Raw genomic sequence first — 23,498 nt, forward strand, 5'->3', positions numbered from 1 at the left:
ACTTAAGGCCAGCCAGAAGGCCTTGATCTGGACATATCCTAAAGATCACACCCACCAAGAACAAATAAATCAGTCTGATTGGCTGATGAATCTGACAATCTGACTTTAGTTGCCCATTCATTTGCTCTGTTGAGGGATTCTGAAGAAATTTTGAAGGCCTGAGGGGGTGGAGCTCAGTCTCACATGCTGCTTCGGGCATGCGATTTGTGAAACAGTTGTCACACTTTGCTTGTAAGCATCAAGGAATAAATTCTGACTGGATAAACTTTTCGTTTTTCTCTATTTGTTTGTAGATTAATTAAGAGTGGAAAGCGATTAAAAATACATAGGCAAAAAAGGTGATTGAGAATGAAAGGATGAAAAATATGTTTTTATTTGGCATGTTAGGCCAGCAGAGAAGGCTTTTTGCTGGCCCTGAGAATTCGCCACTGCTAATGATGTACGTGACACAGATGAGGTACAGGTGCTTCTTACAGTAATGTATTGTGATGTTTGTGCACCTAACTGTACAAAGCCTGTTGGACTAAGTATCAGCCTCTTGATGTTTGAGTACCAAGAAGACAAATGGCAGGTATGTATGTGGAATGTAGGCTAATCTATTTTAATATCAATAACTGTCAAACCTCCCCTGTACTTGCCAGTTGATTAAAAATCTAGTGTAGTCTAATACAACAGCCCTGCAATAAATGTTATCATTATAACCTTGCTGAGGTTTAGTTTTTTATGTAATCTCTTTTTGAGAGGTGTTTGTCCATCCCATTTAAATATTAGAAACACCTCTCAGTATAACTCATTACATTTCAACAGCACCACAAACTACCGCTAACACAAAAAATGACTCAATACCTCTCTAAAACATTAAATATTTATCCAATATTAAAGTGCATTAATTTAGTTTCTCCTCATTCATTCATTCATTCATTCACCAACGTCCACAACAACAACCTTCCACAACCTTTTTACAGCCACTGGCTTTTTATATGTATGCTACAGATATATACATATTAATATTTTTAAAATGAAAACGAAAAGAGGCAGGGTTGTGTTTTATATCATATTTAGTTTTATTGTAAATATACATTGCAATAAAGATAAGAGTAGGCATACATGTATTGCCAAGATCAGCTGAGATGGTGACGTCATCAAGTACGCTGCTGGTCCAATTGCAGAATGACCGTACTGCGTCCTCCCTTAATTGCCAAGTCTGAACTACCAAGTACGCAAGTCCGAACTTGGCGTTCTTGGTATTGAGTAACGCCCTTCGTCTCCATCGGTGTGTTTGGGAACCAATCAGAAATTAAGGAGATCTACGAGTGGCCAATCAGAACGCCGTATTGAGCATGAACAGCTGTGAGCGTTCAATCAGCGATGAGCGTTGAGCCGGTTCTCGGTCCTTGATGGAAGTAAGGCTGAAGTGAAAACAACTGTGGCTCAGGGTGGGACTCGGAAGGCCGACGTCTTCACATTTCCTTAGACGATTTACCCATTTATTTATTTATTTTGTAACTCGGCCACATGTTCACTTCAGAGTAATCAGTCGATAAGGGTGGATATTTGTGGAAATCTGGGTGCAGTTAGTGAAGAAATCGAGTGAAAAAGATCAGTCAGAGAAATGGACGAGAAGGCGTTTACGAAGGAGCTCGATCAATGGATTGAACAGCTAAATGAGTGCAAACAGCTCTCAGAAAGCAAAGTCAAGACACTGTGTGAAAAGGTAAGCGTGCAAAATGCCGTAGAAACGCGGACATTTGATTAGCCCATTAGCTGTTTTAGCGTAGTTACAAGATGGCGGCGTATTAAACGGACATCGCACTCTTAATAACACTACGAATGCAATTAAATGGGATGTAATACACATTTATAGTTATTTTGTGTTTTAAGTGTTATATTAAGGTGAATATTGCGTTTGTTTAGTTTTCGAGTCGTTAGACTGACGCCCATATACAAATAAAGGCACACAACCCCGTAGTTTTTTAAATTGATACGAGTGTGTGGGGATACTAACAACATGTTTTAGCTTTCGTTTTAGCTTGTACACATACAGTTGTTTTCTTTAAATAGGGAAGCGTCTGAATGCAGCTGTTTCATAAAACGCACAGTCTTAAAATGGCGCCGGTGTGTCGGGCCATCATCTGATCGAAGTAGAATAAAAATCACTGCAGAATGTACTTCATTCTACAACAGTGTGATATACTACACTGTGTCGCAACAACACAGCACATTCTACTTTATAATCAGAGTAAATTACACTAAACAGCAGTAGAATTTAGTACACTCAATTGCATATGAGTGTCTCATTCAAATCATTGCACTTCACCCTTTTCCACAGCAGAGTATGTAGGCCTACTTAACTCTTTCCACTTCATTTCATATTCTTCTGTTGTCATATATTTTAAGAAAATCCACTTGTAAAATGCAATAAAAAAATGGCTTGTAAGAACTTTGGCTGGTAATTTGTTTTCATCTACCAGCCACCTTGGCTGGCGGGCTAAAAAGTGAATTCCGGACCCTGTATACTGGTATTTTTTCTTCCTTGCGATTCAGTCAGTTTTAATAAGTATGTAATAGTATACATACAGTAATAATATAAATACTATCATATTGATCATTTACAATCACTGATTGCTTTTTTTTAGGTACACCTGTACAACTACCTATTCATGCGATTGATCTAATCAGCCAATCGTGTGGCAGCAGTGCAATAAATAACATCGTGCACATATGGGTCAGGAGCTTCAGTTAATGTTCACATCAACCATCAAAATGGGGGAAAAATGTGATTTTGACTGTGGCATGATTGTTGGTGTCAGATGGGCTGGTTTGAGTATTTCTGTAACTGCTGATCTCCTGGGATTTAGCCACACAACAGTCTCTAGAATTTACTCCAAATGGTGCCAAAAACAAAAACATCCTGTGAACGACAGTTCTGCGGGCAGAAACGGCTTGTTGATAAGAGAGGTCAGTGGAGAATGGCCAGACTGGTTCGAGCTGACAGAAAGGCTACGGTAACTCGGATAACCCTTCTGTACAATTGTAGTGCAGAATATCAGAATGCACATCCCATCAAACCTTGGAAACGGATTTATGGAATCCAGTCATAACTGAATTAATTAACTATAAAATGCAGAATGTCACAGAATTTGAGATAATTGGAATAAATTGAATGTATAAATGCACAATTAATCAAAGTAAAATCATGATATGCCCTAGTATGATGATTAAACCATAAATATAATATAAGTATAAATTCTGCATGTGCAGTGTGCTTTAAAGTGAATGTGTGAAGCTGGCCACTCATACACTGATAGCACCACATCATGAACATAATGCATGTTTGTAGATGACAAAGAGCATAGTACTTATTTACTGTGAAGAGCGCAGCCCATGCAGATTATATATTTATAGATTTAAATCGCTGCCTTTTGTGGTTTAATAGGCACATTAAGCCATATAGCGAACTGCTTATCCAGAAGCAAGAAGCTGTCATCAAAAACATACAAACTAAAAGTGCTTCATTAGGTTTTCCACCAAAATAAAAGCATTAAAAAAACTAATACTACATAGCTTTAATTTTTTAACGCTTTACACAGGCAATTATTAAATATCAGAAATGAACGTTAAATTTCCCAACCCTTATTATTAGGCATGCAAAACACTTCAACCCTAGAGGCGGATGGGCTACAACAGCAGAAGACCATGTCGGGTTCCGCTTCTGTCAGCAAAGAACAGAAAGCTGAGGCTGCAGTGGGCACGGCACAGGCTCAACAAAACGGGACAGTTAAAGGAATAGTTTACCCAAACTGTTTTGTTCTGACAAAATAGTGCAGATCAGATTTCAGATTTTTCATTCTAACATTGCTGTTTTTTGAACTACAAAAACACTTTTGTAAATCTTAGACAACGGTTCGTTGTCAGACTGCTGATTTAAAAAAATAAATAAATAAATAAATAAATAAAAAGTTCACAACCCGAGGTGGTAGCATGGTGTGCAGCCTTTACACCTCGGGATGTGAATTAATTTTCAATAAAACATTTACAGTACGAGTCCGCTTATATCGTGGTTACCACATGTAGGGCCCTTCGATTTCCACAATGTGAACAAAAGGGACCGAATCACTGAATCCAGTCATAAAAATTGCATTAGCTTTAAAGTGCGAAACGTCTTGTAAATTGACATATTTAGGATGAAAAAGAATGTTTAAATTTGATTGTTAAATTATGTGCCAGGGTTGTCGATTAGTAGGATTGACTACTAACATTTCTATTTTTAGTGGTGGTGGTTTTAGTGGCAGATGCAGTTCTCAAATTAATTGAGAGACGCCACTTCTCGAAGAGTGCTTTGCGTGATGATAGCTTGTTGTACATAACAGTGAGGCTAACGGAGCCTAATTCTACCTTTATTGGTTTCTTAACACAGACTAGTCAACTAGTAGTTCAGACAACCCATAAAATGAGTGGGAAACCTGTTTTTGACTCCCCAAGCGAGTGTGGTGGATCCAAGCAGTTTTATGGTGAAAGTTATATTTTTAAACTGTGCAGGTTATGTGGGCCTTTATAAGGAAATAACAGTCCGGTCAGAAATTTTAAATAAGTGCATACATGCATGCAAAAGTTCACAGAGCTTTTTCAGTGTGCTTGATATCAACATAAAGTGATACAGATGAGTGCACACATCTCTGAAGCTCAGTTACAGGTATTCCATTAAAATAACTGGGAATTCTGCTTTAAATGTAATGTTTGCGCTTAGATTAAATGCAAGTATAATTGGAAGGAACAGTATATATAATAGAGGAGTTTATGCATGCGTAAACAATCATGCAGTAACACGCTGACATATTGATTGACATATGCATTCATTAAATCAGAGTCCCTCTCCTCAAAGCCGAACGCAGTTGGTCAAAAGAGACTCCATATTACCACATTCAGTATGGCGATGGTGCCTGTCCACTTGTGATTCAGATCACCTGAAATGCATCTTTAATACCAGACAATAAACTGGGCACACACAACGTGAGAGTAAGACAGAGAGTGAAGTCAAAACAGATGCAATACGTTAAAAGTTTCCTGTTTCTTTTTTATCTGTCAAAAGGACAGACAGCATTTTGAATTATCCGTCAATGTTTTAAAAAAAATGGGTAAATGACAGTAAAAAGGACAATATAATTTGTAATGGAAAATGTTTATATTAAATTATAAAAGAGTGCAAAATAATATAATTTTCACCAGTGGATTCGGACGTTTGCACCTCGCTGTGTATGTACGAGCATGTAGAGTCATGTTATTTAGTGGGTATATAGGTCATTGCAGAGCTCTAGTGTTTGTAAGCATGGTTAACTCTACTAGTCTGTCATGCGCCATCTCTCACTGACCCACAAGCAGGATTTTCCCCACTGCCTGCCTCTTTTAACACAGGATTTTTGCTTGTAAAGCATCTTATGACTACTAAACCAATACAGAGCAGTTCATGAAAAACAGCATTCATTTTTCAGGCAAACTCCTGCAGTGAGCGCGCACACGTTTTTCATGTGATTTTAGGGGCCGTTTAGTGTTCTTATGCTAAACAAAATGCTAGACACAACGAAAAGAACAGAAAGCAGATGTTACAAGTAAGGGTGTAACAATCCAGATCGATGCATCAACCAAATCACCAACAGTATGATTTCATCTATTCAACGCGTAAACATCAATGTATTTTTTTTTTAAGATGCACCTTTATTTTGAAATTTTCTTGCCACATCTGTACGCATTTCCATCAGGCGATGCAGCAACCTTATGATGTTCATCTTGCTTTATAAGCGCTAAATATGCTTCTCATGTGGCATGTGCACAGAGTGATTGAAGCATGAAGTTGCGCTGTGCTCTATCCTTGCTCGCCTGTCAACAGGGTTGCAAGCTCTGGTTACTGGAAAGCGCAGAGCAGATCACGTGTATGATTAAATCAAGCTTTTCTCGATATCGTGCGGGATGCAACACATTTGAAATCTACGTAAGAATTTTCTATTTTAAAGCACTATGGAGCAATTCAACCAATTAAAATGGCTTAACAGCCACGATATTCTGAACAACGCTGACGAGGGAAGGAAAACGCTGCCCTGCCCCAACATCAATTACAAGACTTTTCACATCTACACACAAACACCCTTACTAACATTTATCACAGTAAACTGTAACACATTTTTTCGATACAACTGTGTATGTTGTAGTCAAGAAAAAAATACGGGTAGCACAACTCCAGTCGTGGGTATGTAAGTTAGGGTTGCACGGTTTACCGGTACTAATGATGTATCATGATACCAAAATAATTAAAACGGTACGGTATCATCTTGTCGCTAATTTAGCAAAATAAGAGATGTGACAAATTTGAGATGATTTTCATGACAATTTGAAAATAAAATAAAAAAAACCTCTGGATATGGCCAAGTGTGATCATTAAACAGCAGAAGGATGTAATTTAATTCAAAAATATAAAGTCACATGCGTTGCACACTACAGAATAAACAAGAGGTGCCGCTCCGCTCTGTCATATGATTCCTACAGACACACGAGCGCACGCATGTGCGCGCACACAAACGCGACACACCCTACTGGTGCTTAATTTTAATGCAGTGTGTTTAGAGTATAAACGGCTGTTAACACGTAAATGAACTCCTCTGGTGTAGCTCAGAGATTTCAGCTCCAGAGTCACGATGGGATTATCCCAGCATTAATGGGAAGCTTGCCAACTAACCCATCAAAAACAGGAAGTACTCAAAGGTCTGTCAAAATAAAAGTCCAGCTAACATGAAAGCTCTATTCAAATGGATGTGTGAAATTGAAGACAGGAAAATATAACTACTGTAATAAAAATGTAATATTCAGAAAGTAGCAATATAATACTAATAACAATAATGTAGTATTAAATGGTTGTATTATTATTATCTGTAAGCAATATCACAAACGCAAGCAGCCTTGTGCCACAGGTAATCAGATTTTTTCATTAATGTTTTCATTAATACCGTGAAGCTTTGTTGTGCAGCATTTTATTTTTACCAAAAAGAAAATTGCAATTTTTTTTTTATTTGATTAAAACTGTATATATCAATTTGATTAATCACCATTTGATCATAACATTTCATTAAAACATTTAACATGGAATCCAGAAAAATGTAAACAGAAAATGCATAATTTGTATCTGTAAGACTTAATGCAGTTCTTTTAATGTGTGATTTCATCAAATCTGAGGCTTTTTATTAGTTGATTATAGTATCGATTTAGTATCGATACCGAGGTACCAGGGCTGGTATCATACCGAAGTCAACATTTTGGTACATGAGCAACCCTTATGGAAGTATTTGGATTGAAAGACTTGCTTAACTTTTGTAGAGATGAAATTGTCATTTGTAGTGTTTACCTCATTCCACAAGGCAATGAGCTGTCATTGCTATATTCTGTGGCATTCACTATATAGAGAATGAATGAACAAGTGATTTGTTTTCGGCCACGGAGGAATAAAAAAAAAAAAAAAAAAAAAGTTTGGAAACTATCGATTTTGATTTTGATTTTTTTTTCCTGACAGCCGATAATTGAAAAAAGGCAACTATCGGCGCCAATTAATTGATAATACCTATATATCGGTCGACCTCTACTAGATAACTTTTTAGATGGACTTTCAGGTCTCCAGACTAAAACAAAATGACTTAAGAGCCATTGGCTCCTACACTGAAACATTAAGGAGCCAAATGGCTGTTTTTAGTATCCAAATCACAGATTTTCTCGATTTAGATTGCTGTTCAGAAAAAATAGAAAGCCAAAGAAAAGGAAGTCCGCTAAAAACCCATTCATCGAAGGTTTAATAAACAGAATATATAGTTGAGAAGGTCAGTGTGCATTCCCTTTGTCTCAAATGTTCACACCCCTTTAAATAATTAATATAAAAATAAGAAATAACATTTTTGCTCTTCAGAATGTACGTTACAGATATTTACATATAGTATTCATATAGTAGTGTGTTGTCTTCTTGAGCATCAATGAATGTCTGCACCTTGTGTAATAGTTGTGTACGAGTCCCTCAATTGTCCGAAGTGTCAAAAGCTTGATATATTAATTCTAATTGTTTTAAAATATTGCCTTAGTCTTTACTGTTACCAGATGGCCCCAGACACAGAGACTACAAGAGTGCAAATTGAATGCAATCCCAGATGCAGTTTATTCTGCAATTCTAATCCCAATCAATAATTACCAGAAGAAGAAAAAGTGGTTCACATTACGGAACTTTTCATTATAAAGAAGCCCGAAATACACATGAGACTCTTATTTTGAAATGTCTGCGCTTTCCAGTTGTGAACACACTGATGGATGATTCACTGAGAAAGTGACTCTGCTTCAAACTGCTAACCTGAGCTCCTGAGTTCAAACCCTCAGTTCTTTTCAGGTGATTGATGAAAAAAGATCCGGTTCAAAAGAGTCATTTGTTCACGACTGTCTCATGCTGGGTTTGTTGTTGCATGTGGTGCAGCCAGCTCATCACAACAGAACGGGTGAAAAGCGGCTTGAGACACACTGGTGCGCTTTCTCAAAAATGTTTCAATAACTCAAGTTATTGTATTCAATAAGTTAATATCTGACAAAACTGCATATGAACACACACAACCCGACTGTCATCAATGGCAACTAGATTTTAAATGATTCACAATCAGTTATTTTTGGTCGCATTTGTGACCATTTTAGTCGCAGTCTGGAGCCCTTACTTAGATAAAAATGTATACCTACATTAAAGTATTTTGAAGTTTTCTTATTTTATACTGCTCTGAACAATTTTATACTATTTTGAGCATTTTGTTAATTTAAAATAAATTGGATTTGAATGTACATTTATGCAATCTTGACAACTTCCTGTGTAGTGTACTTTGTTTTTTGTGCTATTTTTATGCACACCTGTTTTCTATAATGATTATAACTTGGATTTCTCTAACTAGATTACCTTGCATTCTAATAAAGAAAATGTTATTTGAATCATGGTAAAGTTAATTATTGAGTACATTTAAAAGTTGAAAAAAATTGACATTAATCGTGAATTGTCCTTACTCCTTAAGGTAAAAATCAACCTTAACAATAGAGATTTTATTTGTTTGCCATATGCCCAGCCCTAGTATGCATGTATGCATAAACTGTATGAGCACTGTGCTGCACTTACTGATTACCCTGTATCATTTTACTTCTGTATTTTCTTTCATTTTTATTCTTTTAAATATCTGGTGGAAACATATGAACTATAAAGTTGTGAGTTATTCAAGATCACTGGGTGATAGACTTTAGGACCACATGAAGGTGGTTTTAAAGGTTATGGGGGTGGCCACTTCAATATCAAGGGGTGAATTACGCAGCACGACCAACACAATGTGGACACAATCATGTTACTTGCGTGACTCACCGAAAGTGAAGCGCTGCCTGAAGTGATCTGTGCCACAGTATCAGCGGCATGTTTTGCAGTTGGGTAAATATTTTTTAATTCTAAATTGAACTATATTAGCCATGCACTTAACACCATGATAACGTAATACTATGGTATTTGTGATTGTTAACATACTCTGAAAATCTCCTATCCTTACACCCCTTCTTGACATTCATTGTCTTGCCAAAATGAGAAACAAACTGTGTATTGTGTTTAAAAGTTGAGTTGAGCTACTGAAATGATAGGGTTCCCACATGTCCTGGAAAACCTCAATTTTGGCTGGGGGCCAAATATTTTCCAACCACTCTTAATTCCAACTTCAGCTGAGGTGCGAGAAAAAAGTTGTTCCATATCTGCAAAACTCCCCTCCTTGCGAAACATGAAAATATGTGTAAATGTAAATGTTGCACGCGGGAGCTTGTGAGTGTTTCCAGCTGTTGCTGAGCAGTTTACAATCATTAGGCCATATCGAAAATTAATAACAAGCAATCACTAATGATCACCTGTTGATGATGATATAGTGTTGATGAAATATGACAGTGTTTACTTTTAATTGCTTATTTTGCTATACTTTTTAAATTATTGTAGGAATGCACATTTTATTTCCCTTATCTGTTTTAATGAGCTGCTCGAAGCAATGAAGAGTAAGCTTTTCAAAATAAGAGTCCCCGGTGTATTTCAGCCTTTAAATAAAAAAATTTTTTTTAAGGCCGAAACATACTTCACGCAAGTACGCAAACGCGAGCGCTTGGCCAACGCATGGCTAACGCGTGGTCCCATTGTACATGCATTATGTGTGCTCTTGCGTTGCTCTGGCGGTTACAAACCTCAGACCACAAGGGGGCAATAGATTTTTTTAGGCGTGACCACGAAACCGGTTGTGGTAGATGAGTCGATAGTAGGGATGCACCGATCCGATACCTGGATCGGTATCGGCTCCAATACTGAAGCTTTTAGATGGATCGGGTATCGGTTCGACAAGCCCAATCCAAATCTGATACTGTGTGTTAGTCTGCTCAAGTGTAAAACTGACATAAAAGAACCATAAAAACACAAAGTAGTTCATATGACTTGTGCATTTTATTCAAAGCCACTTGAAGACATGCGATAGCTCTGTGAATCACAAAAGGCTGTGTTTAATAAGTAAATATATAAAATGCACGTGCAGCTCCAGCGCGTTATTGAATGGTGCTGCTCTGTTTGCACACACACTCGTGGCTATTTTTAGCCTTCACGTGGTGCGCAATATTTGAGCGCTACTCACGAACATCTCGGATGTAGATGCTCAATAGTTCGGTTCACTTAAAATATGCATTTAGAATGGCACCGGAGGTGCATTTTACCAGAATTTGAATAAGAAATTAATTAAATTACTGTGAACATGCCTACAAATAGACACATACAGGACTTTCTGGAGAGTTCAGAATGTCAAAATAAAAGCGTGAGGGTTTAAAAGTTAAAGGTGCACAATTGAGATATATTACTATTATAATATATTATTATTTGTTTACAAATGATAATATTTAAGTTGAATGGGTTCCAAAAAATAACTTTGAATGAAAAGTGAGCTAAAAGTGAAATTTTATTTATTTGTTTTTTTATTTTATTTTTTTCAAAACTTAATTTTAATGTAATTTAGTATGTGGTGTACAGGCATTGAACAGTATGTACATTTTCTGTTTACATTGTATACTGTATATTATCTCATTCTTTTTTTTGTTAAAATTTTTTATTGATTCATAAGTTAACACAAGAAATACAACAACATCTATGTAATGAATCAAAAACTTTTAACATTAAACCCCCACTATATCCCCTCCCCCTACCAAACTCTCAAACCACCCTGTCCCCCCCACGAACACCCCTGTGGTCAATAGAATATAGACACACACACACAGAAAACTAAAACAACATAAAATAACATACAATAATCAAGTATAATAATAATAAATCAAAAATAAATAAATAAACTTTAAATTACTCCCTCCACCGCCCCACTTCGAGATTCCCTCAAAAATGCTAAATAATTGCCCCATTTCTTATTGTAAGTTTCCCTAACCCCCATCCTAATACTCGACCCCTCCTCGAAGGCAGCCACCCTCCCCATCTCCGCGCACCACTCCGGGAATGAGGGTGCTCCATCCAACTTCCAACTCCTCAAAATAACCTGTCTACCAATCATCACACCGGTCAAAACCCAGTCCTTCATGTGCTTATCTACCAAATCCATGACCTCCCTATCACCCAAAATACAGAGTCTGGGGCAGAACAAGACCTGAGTGCCCAACACATCACACACAAAACCTTACACCTTCAGCCAAAATTCTTGGCTCTTAAGGCACTCCCAAAAAACATGGATGGTGTCTCCATCTTCAGTATGGCATTGCCAGCAGATGGGTGTGTCCTTGAGACCAAGCCTATACAATCTAGAGGGGGTCCAATAAAATCTATGTAAAATCTTAAATTGCATAAGGCGAACCCTTGCATCTCTAGATGCAGACTTTGTTTTTTAGAATCCTTGCCCACACTCCCTCCTCCAATACCAAGTTTAAATCTTTCTCCCATAATCTTTTAAGAGAATTTAAAGCTCGGTCCCCCAGACTCTGAATTAACAAGGAGTAATACACTGCCTCATGACCCTTCCCAAAAGCAGCAATCACCACTTCCAGAGTATCTGCCGCTCTAGGGGGGGTGTATGCTACTCCCAAAAACAGAGCAGAGCAGTTGGCGCAGCTGTAAATACTTATAAAACTGAGTTCTGGGAATCCCAAAATGTTGAATCAAATTTTCAAAAGACCTCAATACTCCACCCTCATACAGGTCACCAAGTGTATTAACCCCCCTCACAATCCAATCTGACCAACAGAAAGGGGACTTATTAATACATAATTTAGGGTTCAGCCATATGCTCGAGGCTACGTTTAAATAAATATCAGAATTAAACACACTGGACACTTTTGTCCATATCGAGTGTAAATGCAAAATAACGGGGTGCGACTTAACCTCTCCAGCTAGTTTAATCGAAAGGCTTTGCAGTGGCGAGATAGGGGCAAGAACTTCCTTTTCAATACAAAACCAGGGAGGGGCTCTCTCAGGTGGAAGCGACCAATGAGCCAAATGTCTGAGACCGAATGCATAATAATAAAATAAAATCTTGGGGAGGCCTAACCCACCTTTGTCAATCGGCCTATGTAATTTACTGAAATTTAACCTGGGACGCTTACCATTCCAAATGAAGGACTTCACTATGCTATCAAATTGCTTGAAATAAGAGAGGGGGACATCTAGAGGGAGAGATTGTAGCAGATAGTTGAATTTTAGAATACAATTCATTTTAATAACATTAACCTTCCCAATCATCGATAAGTGTAATGAAGCCCACCTGTCCACATCTTTCGAAAAACTTTTTATTAAGGGATCAGAATTAACTCTGACTAAATCAGACAAATTTGCTGGGAATAAAATTCCCAAATACTTAATTCCCTGTTTGGGCCACATGAAGGCGCCCGGCTGGAAAGCCGTTACTGGACTGTACGCTGTCAAAGCCAAAGCTTCGGATTTAGACCAGTTGACTCTGTATCCTGAGAATTTGGAAAAGGAGTTAATAATTTTGTGGAGGCAAGGCATAGACCTAGTGGGGTCGGAGACGAATAATAAAATATCATCTGCGTAAAGCAGAAGCTTATGCGCTACACCTCCCGCCGTCACCCCTGGAAAATCATCCTCCTTTCTTATCGCGGCTGCTAATGGTTCCAGGGCAAGACAGAACAATAATGGGGAAAGAGGGCAACCCTGCCGGGTGCCTCTATCCAGAGTAAAATAATCTGAAATTAACCCATTTGTTTGTACCGCTGCTACAGGGTGTCTGTAAAGTAACTTAATCCAACCAATAAATGTATTCCCGAACCCATACCTTTAAAAGTTAACTAAATGGAACAAAAAAAGAGATCTGAATCCTTTAAAGTCCAGGTGCAAGTTACTTGAAACAACCACACCATCTTTTTTCAGAGCAGCCTGTATTTCTCCTGAGGTTACCTGTGGGTTTTTCTTTGTATCCCGAACAATTCTTCTGGCAGTTGTGGCTGAAATCTTTCTTGGTCTACCTGACCTTGGCTTGGTATCAAGAGATCCCTGAATTTTCCACTTCTTAATAAGTGATTGAACAGTACTGACTGGCATTTTCAAGGCTTTGGATATCTTTTTATATCCTTTTCCATCTTTATAAAGTTCCATTACCTTATTACGCAGGTCTTTTGACAGTTCTGCTCCCCATGGCTCAGTATCTAGCCTGCTGAGTGCATCCACGTGAGAGCTAACAAACTCACTGACTATTTATACGCAGACATTAATTGCAATTTAAAAAGCCACAGGTGTGGGAAATTAACCTTTAATTGCCATTTAAACCTGTGTGTGTCACCTTGTGTGTCTGTAACAAGGCCAAACATTCAAGGGTATGTAAACTTTTGATCAGGGCCTTTTGGGTGATTTCTGTTATCATTATGATTTAAAAAGGAGCCAAACAACTATGTGATAATAAATGGCTTCATATGATCACTATCCTAAAATAAAAAATTTGCATGATCAGTCATATTTTCAAAATCTATGCCAAAATTTCACAATTTCTGCCAGGGTATGCTAACTTTTGAGCACAACTGTATGTATATTTATATATATATATATATATATATATATATATATATATATAATAAATCATAAAAATAAAAATTAAGGGTACAGGGATCCAGCTTTGCGGCCCCTGACCTTTCGGAAGTTGAGTAGCCCTGACATAAAGCCTTACCAGCAATTGAACATTACCAGTCTGGTTTCCGCACATCACACAGCACCGAGACTGCTCTTCTCCAAGTGGTTAATGACATCCTCCTGTCTGTGGAATCTAGTTCTGCAAATATTTTAATTCTTCTTGATCTAAGCTCAGCCTTTGACACTGTTTGTCATGTTGTCCTTTTCTCTCGTCTCTGTGAAATTGGCATCACTGGTTCAGCTCTCACTTCGCTTACTTCTTACCTCACTGATAGAAAATATTTCATTACTATACAGAAGTATAAATCTACCACTGCTCCTCTCACACAAGGTGTTCCACAGGGTTCAGTCCTTGGACCATTACTTTTTATTATTTATATACTCCCACTTGGTCACATCATCAGTAAACATGGCCTTAACTTTCACTGCTACACTGATGACATTCAAATTGAACTTACCGCCAGCTCTGACTCACCTTCTCCTGCTTCACTCAGCATGTATTAGCTATATTAAACAATGGATGTTCATGAATTTCCTCAAACTAAATACAAATAAAACTAATACTGTTAATTGGAACTAATGCTCAAGTAAAAAGGTTGGACCTCTGCATCGACATTGATGGGGTTAATTTGAAACCCTCCCACACTGTCCGTAATCTTGCCGTTCTATTTGACCCTTTCTTTTGATTCTCACATTTCCATTGTCATTAAAAATGCTGTTTTCCATCTACGGAATATTGCACGCCTCCAATTTTCTCTCACCTTGGTTGATGCTGAAACCCTAGTACATGCATTGATCACATCACGCATGGATTATTACAATGCCCTGCTTGTTGTCTTAACCAAAAAAAGCATTGCTAGGCTGCAATATGTTCAAAATGCTGCAGCAAGAGTCCTTACCTTCACTAAGCATTCTGATCACATTACATCTCTTCTGCATGATCTCCACTGGCTGCTTGTTGCATCTCACATTAAATACAAAATACTACTAGCATTTAAGGCTTTAAATGGTCTTGCCCCAACTTATTTGTCTGATTTACTTCACCCATATCTCCCACCTCAGTCTCTCAGATCCTCTGAACTTGGTCTTTTTTCAGTTTCTAGATTTAAACTGGCCATGTTGGGCGGTAGGTCGTTCTGTGTTGTTGCTCCTAAACTGTGGAACTCACTGCCTATTAATCTTCGAACTTCCCAGGTTGTATATCCAGCACTCAAAGATACAGGTTCGCGAAAAAAATAAAAAAAATGCATGCACAGTAAAAATCCGTTAAAGTGCCCAATGGACAAATCGGTGCTCAAAGAAATTACTTTCCATGGTTCGTTGAACTTTCATAGACTGTGTGCTGGGACATCATCCCTCTGTTAATGGAGAGACCACTTGGGACACCATGGCAGTTACAGTCGGTGAGTTGTCAGTGATAACTTATCATGTTGTTTACATTTGATATAAACTCGATATTCTAGATTACACAATACCTCAGCTTGAGCTTCCTTATTGCTTGTGAAATGGGCAGGGTGTGTGACGTTGGCACTGCAGCGGCATATTGGGTTTTTGGGCAACACTGCAGAGTTATTGGCCCGATGCAGATAGATTTTGGTCTTGCAGCTTGAGATCAGAGGCTATTGGCACCGGCTGGCAAGTTGACAGTCCTAGCTTGCACTGGCCCCATAGTGGAAAAGCGGCTAATGTCTCAACAATAAGGCTTTATCAGATTTTTATTTTATTTTTACTTGCACAGCCAACATATTCACTGGCCCTACAGCAACAAAAAAAAAAGAGAGAAAAACAAATATGTTTTTATTTTTGTTTGTTCTTACCCTTCCTTTTGTGCCTACTTTGTTATTTCTGGAAAAGAGTTTTCAGGCCTACATTGGGCCTCATCATTGTGGTCTTGTGATCATAAAGATTGCACACTGTTTGTCCTGCTGTATACTCTTACAACAACAGACAGAGTTGCCTGCATTATTGTTTGGGTATATATAAATAACTACCACCTTGCATCCCTGTTGATTTTTTTTATTATTATTAAATTCCATATTTTTAACAAATTAATTTTGTTTTCCTAACAGGCTAAAGAAATCCTTACTAAGGAGTCCAATGTACAGGAGGTGAGATGTCCGGTCACTGTGTGTGGAGATGTGCACGGCCAGTTTCATGACCTCATGGAGCTCTTCAGAATCGGAGGGAAGTCACCAGACACAAACTACCTTTTCATGGGAGATTATGTGGACCGGGGCTATTATTCTGTGGAAACTGTCACACTGCTTGTCGCTCTCAAGGTAAACACTTGCATTAGTAGTTACTAGTTGCTTGATAGGGCTGTGCAAAACTACATGTTTTCATTGTGCATTATAACAGGAACATTGCGTACAGCAGGTTATCTGAAGTCTGTCAGTAATTGTCTGTAATATTTTTAAAGGGGATGAATTCTCTGTGCTTTAAATGGCATAAAATTTTGGATGCAACTTCTCAGAGTTTACCAGGTTAACAGTCTATCATTATGCTGTCGGCACACTATTTCTCTTAGAAAAGTGTCATCCCTCTAAAGCACTGGCATAAAAAAATATTAAAGCTGAAACTAAAATTTGAAAGAAAATCTAGATAAACTGGTCGACCTCACTAATAGACGGTTATTTGTATGGTGGACGACTAGTTCACTCTTATTTCAGTATATTAGGATACTTTCAAGGGAATTATTATTTTTTTTAAATCTAGATATAGTTTCAATAATTTGTTATATCTTCTAATTCTAGGTAAGGTACCGTGAACGCATTACAATTCTCAGAGGGAACCACGAAAGTAGACAGATCACACAAGTGTATGGCTTTTATGACGAGTGCCTACGGAAATATGGCAATGCAAATGTTTGGAAATACTTCACAGACCTCTTTGATTACCTTCCCCTAACTGCCTTGGTAGATGGTCAGGTAGGTCAATTTTCATGTTCTGCCTCTGCCAACTTAAACCGTTTAACAGATTAACATGTAGGCTGTATCTTTGATCAATTAACTTTGCAGATATTCTGTCTTCATGGAGGATTGTCACCATCCATAGACACTCTTGATCACATCAGAGCGCTGGATCGTTTACAGGAAGTTCCTCATGAGGTACTGAACAGTTCATACCATCATACCAATTCTTATTCAAGTGGCTTTTCCGCAAACTAGCAGTAGATGTGACCCTAAATGCACTTATTCATAAATGCTAATTAAAGCTCAAACGCTGATGGCTCTTTCTGTCTTTGATTTTCCTCAGGGACCCATGTGTGATTTGTTGTGGTCAGACCCAGATGACCGTGGAGGTTGGGGTATTTCTCCTAGAGGTGCAGGCTACACCTTTGGGCAGGACATATCTGAGACGTTTAACCATGCAAACGGCCTTACCCTGGTCTCTAGAGCTCACCAGCTAGTGATGGAGGTGAGTTCACTGGTGAAACTCTTTGACGCCTCAATCTTTACATAATCTTGTACTCCCTTTTATTTCAGTAAGAGATCTATACGGTGCTGCCAAACAAAAAGCATGAGACTCCATATAATGCAGGGTTCCCATGGATCCTTAAAAAGTAAATGTCTTAAATTCAGTTTCCTGAAATTTAAGGTAATAGGTCTTAAATACTTTAAATGATACAACAAAAGTCTTAATTATCATGTAAAGAGGTCTTAAATTTGGGAGCGGAAAGACAGGAATCGTAATATGACCTAATGTGATTATCAAACTTAAAAAGAATACAATTTAATTAAATAAATGCATGCGCTACATCTTTCAGAGTGAAAACGCGGCGCTGTGTTTTCTCCAAGCACGCGGGAGCTTCTGAGTGTTTCCAGCTGTTACTGAGCAGTTTACAATCATTAGGCCATATCGAAAATTAATAAGAAGCAATCACTAATCACCTGTTGTTGATGATGATGATGATGATATAGTGTTGATGAAATATGACAATGTTTACTTTTAATTGTTTATTTTGTTATATGTTGTGGATTAATGTAGGAGTGCACATTTTATTTCCCTTACCTGTTTTAATGAGCTGCTCGAAGCAATGAAGAGCAAGCATTTCAAAATAAGAGTCCCCGGTGTTTTTAAAGATAAAGGCCGAAACATACTTCACGCAAGTACTCCAACGCGAGCGCTTGGTCAACGCATGGCTAATGCGTGGTCCCGTTGTACATTATGTGTGCTCTTGCGTTGCTCTGGTGGTTACAAACCTCAGACCACAAGGGGGCATTTTTAGGTGTGACCACGGAAGCGGATGTGGTAGATGAGTCGATAGTTGAGTGGGAGAGACACAGAGAAAAAAAGTTCTTTTGAATGGACTGGGGACAAGAAGTTGTATATATTTTTCAAAAAGATTCTACTCAAATTGCTGCTCGAGTCCGCCATGACCGTTGTTGATTGAAAGAAGAAAACCCTTGCGGCAAAGCAGAGAATGCAGCACATACTTGTGTTGGGTTATGAATTGAGCACTGACACATTTCACAATGCATTGACACATGGAATCGAGCTTGCGTAGCAAGGTGCATCTGCGTTCACGTACTTATGTATGTTTGGGCCTTTTAAAGTTCCGCGCTGTGAATTTCTTTTTTTCTTCCCTGGTTTAAGAACTTTATCTGGAATTTAATTAAATTTGGACTCTTATAGTCTCTGTCTGGCCCACCCCATCACAGGAGGGAAAGACTAAGAACATTTAATATAGGCTACCAATTTTAAAAACTATTGGCAGATTAATTGCCTTTCAATACATCATATAAGCAAAATCCAATATTGGTCAACCTCTAATTTGTATTTATTTATATAATGGTGAAAAGCAATGTTAAGGCCATGTTGAATGTGTGCCCCTGCCTGTTTAAGTATGAGTCTTTAATAAATGATTTATTTTGAGATTGTTTAGGTATGGGGATACGGTATTAATTTTATTTGTTCAGGTCTTGAAAAAGGTCTTAAAGTCTTAAATTAGATTTTAAGAACTCTGCAGCAACCCTGAGGGTGAAGTAAATAGGACAGAAATATATTAATTTATCTTTAATCTTATCCTGAAAATAATAAGTCAGTATTATATTATAATAATAAACTTGACTGGGTTCCACAGTAATAATTTAGTACTATGCAATATTCATATGGTTTCCAAAAAATAAGTGTAGTTTTTGCACACCTTGTTCATTGACAGAATTTTTTTTAGTAAAAATATATGAAGGTAAATAAGATTTTTTTTAAGCTTCCATATATGATTGTATGTTAAATGCAAGTATAAATGTGCAAATCAATGAAAATGATTGTTTTACTCTCCCTTGTGTTAATTTAGTGAAAAACTGTGGGAAACATACCTTCATCATTTTTAAATAGATTTTAATTTAATACCTTTTTGAAATATTAATTCTACATGGCTACAATGGCTTTTTAGATGAAGTGATGGTTCTTCTGATTTAAAATAAAACCGCTTATGCTATTTCAGAGCAAAAACATAATTATCAAGATATATATCGAATATTGTCAATTTGCTGAAAAATGTTGAGAATTTCTGGAGCCCAGCCCTACTTTATAGCTCAAATAATACACAAGTTTTAACAGAAGAATGAATGCAAGTGCTTCACATTTCAGTGTTTAAACCCTCCAAAAATTGGCAATTATGTATTTCTTTGGTAAGTAACCATGTAATAAACTCGATCCTTTTTGTGTCAGAGTCCTGATCATGGTTTATTTTGCTACAAAAACAAACCGCTGCTTATACAATTCCTTAAATATCAAACAAACACGGACAGATGAAACATTAGTATTAAATGTGTTACCAGCACTACTGTCATGTCGATATAGTTGGCATTGCTCCGTCTTTCAATATAAGTTTCTTTGCAAAGCCTGAATAATAATGGTTCTCAAAAAATCCTTAGACAAATGTGCAAATCAAAGGTTAGTCCACATTCCCAATTTTGGGATCCTTCAGAAGGCTATACAGAGATGCAGTAAAGTAGAGGCCTGGGGCATCTTTGTTATATAATTTACTTTTTTTTTTTTTTTTTAATTCAACAAAGTGTTAATCACTGTATAATAAAATTCAAAATGGCAGAGAAGCAATATGGCTGATATTTGAAAATTTGGTATTGTTGAAATCCAGTGCCCAAGGAATCCATAGACCGCAACCTCATGATTTTAGGCAAAACTCTTCAAAAGTCCTTTATGTAGAAGAAATTGTTCACTGGGGTGCGTTACATATGCCAACCTACTGTAGGTTTTTAGGGTACATACAAATTGAAAAATAGATAAATACTAAAGTCCAAGGCAGGCAATTAGATGGAATAAATGTTCAAATAAATTCCCTCACAATGTCCGCAATATGTGTCCAAGCCTCAACAGTTTCGCCCTTTTGCTCCCTGGAGTTAAGCACACGACCTCTTGTGCATGACAATAAGAAGGATAGTTCTTTTGGACATTTCTTGTACACCTCGCTTGTACCCTTAGATCATGGTCCTGATCATATTCCAAGTTTCATTTTGATAGGACAGTGATGCCGAGATACAGCCTAACTTCCTGTTTTACGTCAACATCGTTAACTTTGCCCAAGTTTAACTTTTCAACAGGTCCGAAAATCTAAATTCTTTAAGGGATCACCTGTGCGGCTTTGTCTGAAGATCATCTTGGCAGTCGGACGAAGTTTGAAGGAGGAGTTGCAAAAACAATTATAAACGTCACAGTCCAAGATGGCGGGCATTATAATGGGTGCAGTTTTAATGTAAGGTCTATTACAGATATTATGAGGAGTAATCAGAGAAAGAAAAAAAGTAATTCTAGGCCGAAAAGAAAAAATAAGCTGAATTTCTTTCATATGTAAGCAGAATGGATATTATAACTGAAATATACCCAAATAAATCTGAAAACAAATCAAATTGAATCGAGAGCTTGTGAATCTGTATCAATATCCAGCCTTAGCCAGTAGCCTTTCATTTATGTCACAGCCATAAACATAATTTGCTACTTCTTTTTGGTTGGTGGCATTTGGTATTAGGGGAGGGACTTTCTCCTTCAGGAGAGCATTTGATTGAACAAAAATGTGTAAATAGCCCTGCTGAAAAGATGAGTCATCAGTATTTCTGGTCCATCTTCATGGAACTTTAAATGCGTATGCCTACTTGGTTAATTCTGTTAACTTTTAAGAATACACTAGAATGTCAATGGCCTCAAGACTAACAGACATGGTCTAAAAGCCACTAAACTCCATTAGGTCTTTAAAGAACAGGAAAATAGGTTTTTGTTTGAAACCATCTTTACATTTGTCCCGTAGGGTTACAACTGGTGCCATGATCGCAATGTGGTAACAATTTTCAGTGCGCCAAACTACTGTTACCGCTGTGGTAACCAGGCAGCTATCATGGAGCTTGATGACACCCTGAAGTACTCCTTGTAAGTTCATTAAAAAGCCTATTCATTTATTATGGATGGAATGTAAGCATTTAAAGAACATTGAGGGTGACTGATCTGGTGTTTGTGTGATTCCAGCCTTCAGTTTGATCCAGCCCCTCGCAGAGGAGAGCCGCACGTCACCCGCCGAACCCCTGACTACTTCTTGTGAATCCTTCAACTGCACATTATTACCATGATATAATAATCTTCAGTCAGTTTAAACTAAGATGAGAGGAATGAGCAACCGTGTAAAAAAAGACGCAGTTTATTCAAATTAAAGTGAAAACTGATCCATTGAAAAATGTCTGTGGACCAAAAGGTGTGTGCCATATATCCAAAACTGATGTAGAACACCACGACCATAAGAAATCAGGCGTAAATCCTCATTTCTCTGTCAACTCTCGCTTCTTTCCTCCAGACTGTAGATAAATGCAGTGAACGGGATGATAAACCGTTCTGAACCAAACAAATGGCAACAAAAATATGGTTGGCAGACAAAAATGACATGCCATCGTAGGAATGCTGGCATAACAACTTATGATGGTTCAATGTCTGTATAAAGGGTACCAGTTAAAAAAATAAAGATGGATGTTGCTCCTTTATTTTGTGTGTTACTGCGTTTTATTATACCTTTGACTAATTTTATGACCTTACAATAAGATCTACCAAATTTTTGCCATTTCAGGGCCTGTTGCTGCTCAATTACTCTGATACTGCTCAAAACTACAAATACATTGGCGGCCAAAAGTTTGGAATAATGTACAGATTTTGTTGTTTCGGAAGGAAATTGGTACTTCAAGTCACCAAAATGACATTCAACTGATCACAAAGTATAGTCAGGACATTACTGATGTAAAAAAACAGCACCATCACTATTTGATCAAATCTAGACAGGCCCCATTTCCAGCAGCCATCACTCCAACACCTTATCCTTGAGTAATCATGCTAAATTGATCATTTGGTACTATAAAATCACTCGCCATTATATCAAACACAGTTGAAAGCTATTTGGTTCATTAAATTAAGCTTAACATTGTCTCTGTGTTTGTTTTTGAGTTGCCACAGTATGCAATAGACGGCATGGCTATTTAAGGTCAATATTAGGTCAAAAATGGCCAAAAAGAAATGCTTTCTCTAGAAACTCATCAGTCAGTCATTGTTTTGAGGAATGAAGGCTATACAATGCTTGAAATTGCTAAAAAAACTGAAGATTTCATACAAAGGTGTACACTACAGTCTTCAAAGACAAAGGACAACTGGCTCTAACAAGGACAGAAAGAGATGTGGAAGGCCAGATGTACAACTAAACAAGAGGATAAGTACATCAGAGTCTCTAGTTTGAGAAATAGACACCTCACATGTCCTCAGCTGACAGCTTCATTGAATTCTACTCGCTCAACACCAGTTTCATGTACAACAGTAAAGAGAAGACTCGGGTGCAGGCCTTATGGGAAGAATTGCAAAGAAAAAGCCACTTTTGAAACAAAAAGAAAAGGTTAGTGGACAAAGAAACACAGACATTGGACAACAGATAATTGGAAAAGAGTGTTATGGATCTTAACCCCATTGAGCTTTTGTGGGATCAGCTAGACTGTAAGGTGCGTGAGAAGTGCCCGACAAGACAGCCACATCTATGGCAAGAGCTACAGTAAGCGTGGGGTGAAATGTGACCTGAGTATCTGGACAAACTGACAGCTAGAATGCTAAGGATCTGCAAAACTGTCATTGCTGCATTTGGAGGATTGTTTTGATGAGAACTCTTTGAAGTAGTTTAAGAAATTCTGAAAGAAAAAAAAAATTCTAATTGTAATAGTAATTTTTCACATTATTAATGTCCTGACTATACATTGTGAACATTTGAATGTCACTTTGGTGAATAAAAGTACCAATTTCTTTCCATAAGAGCAAAATCTGTACATTA

The 23,498-nt window shown here is 37.5% G+C and overlaps 1 protein-coding gene across 1 annotated transcript; it reads left to right on the top strand.

Annotated features, from left to right (window-relative positions):
• Positions 1-1,378: 1,378 nt before the first annotated feature.
• LOC127429152 (serine/threonine-protein phosphatase 2A catalytic subunit alpha isoform-like) lies at positions 1,379-22,179 on the top strand. Its single transcript, XM_051678017.1, has 7 exons — positions 1,379-1,714; positions 16,261-16,470; positions 16,945-17,118; positions 17,209-17,298; positions 17,447-17,608; positions 21,459-21,577; positions 21,674-22,179. The coding sequence occupies exons 1-7, from the start codon at positions 1,613-1,615 to the stop codon at positions 21,744-21,746; spliced, it is 930 nt and encodes a 309-aa protein (XP_051533977.1). The 5' UTR covers positions 1,379-1,612; the 3' UTR covers positions 21,747-22,179.
• Positions 22,180-23,498: the final 1,319 nt, after the last annotated feature.

This window comes from Myxocyprinus asiaticus, chromosome 38 (genome assembly GCF_019703515.2).
Source record: "Myxocyprinus asiaticus isolate MX2 ecotype Aquarium Trade chromosome 38, UBuf_Myxa_2, whole genome shotgun sequence".
In the NCBI taxonomy this organism is placed as follows: Eukaryota; Metazoa; Chordata; class Actinopteri; order Cypriniformes; family Catostomidae; genus Myxocyprinus; species Myxocyprinus asiaticus.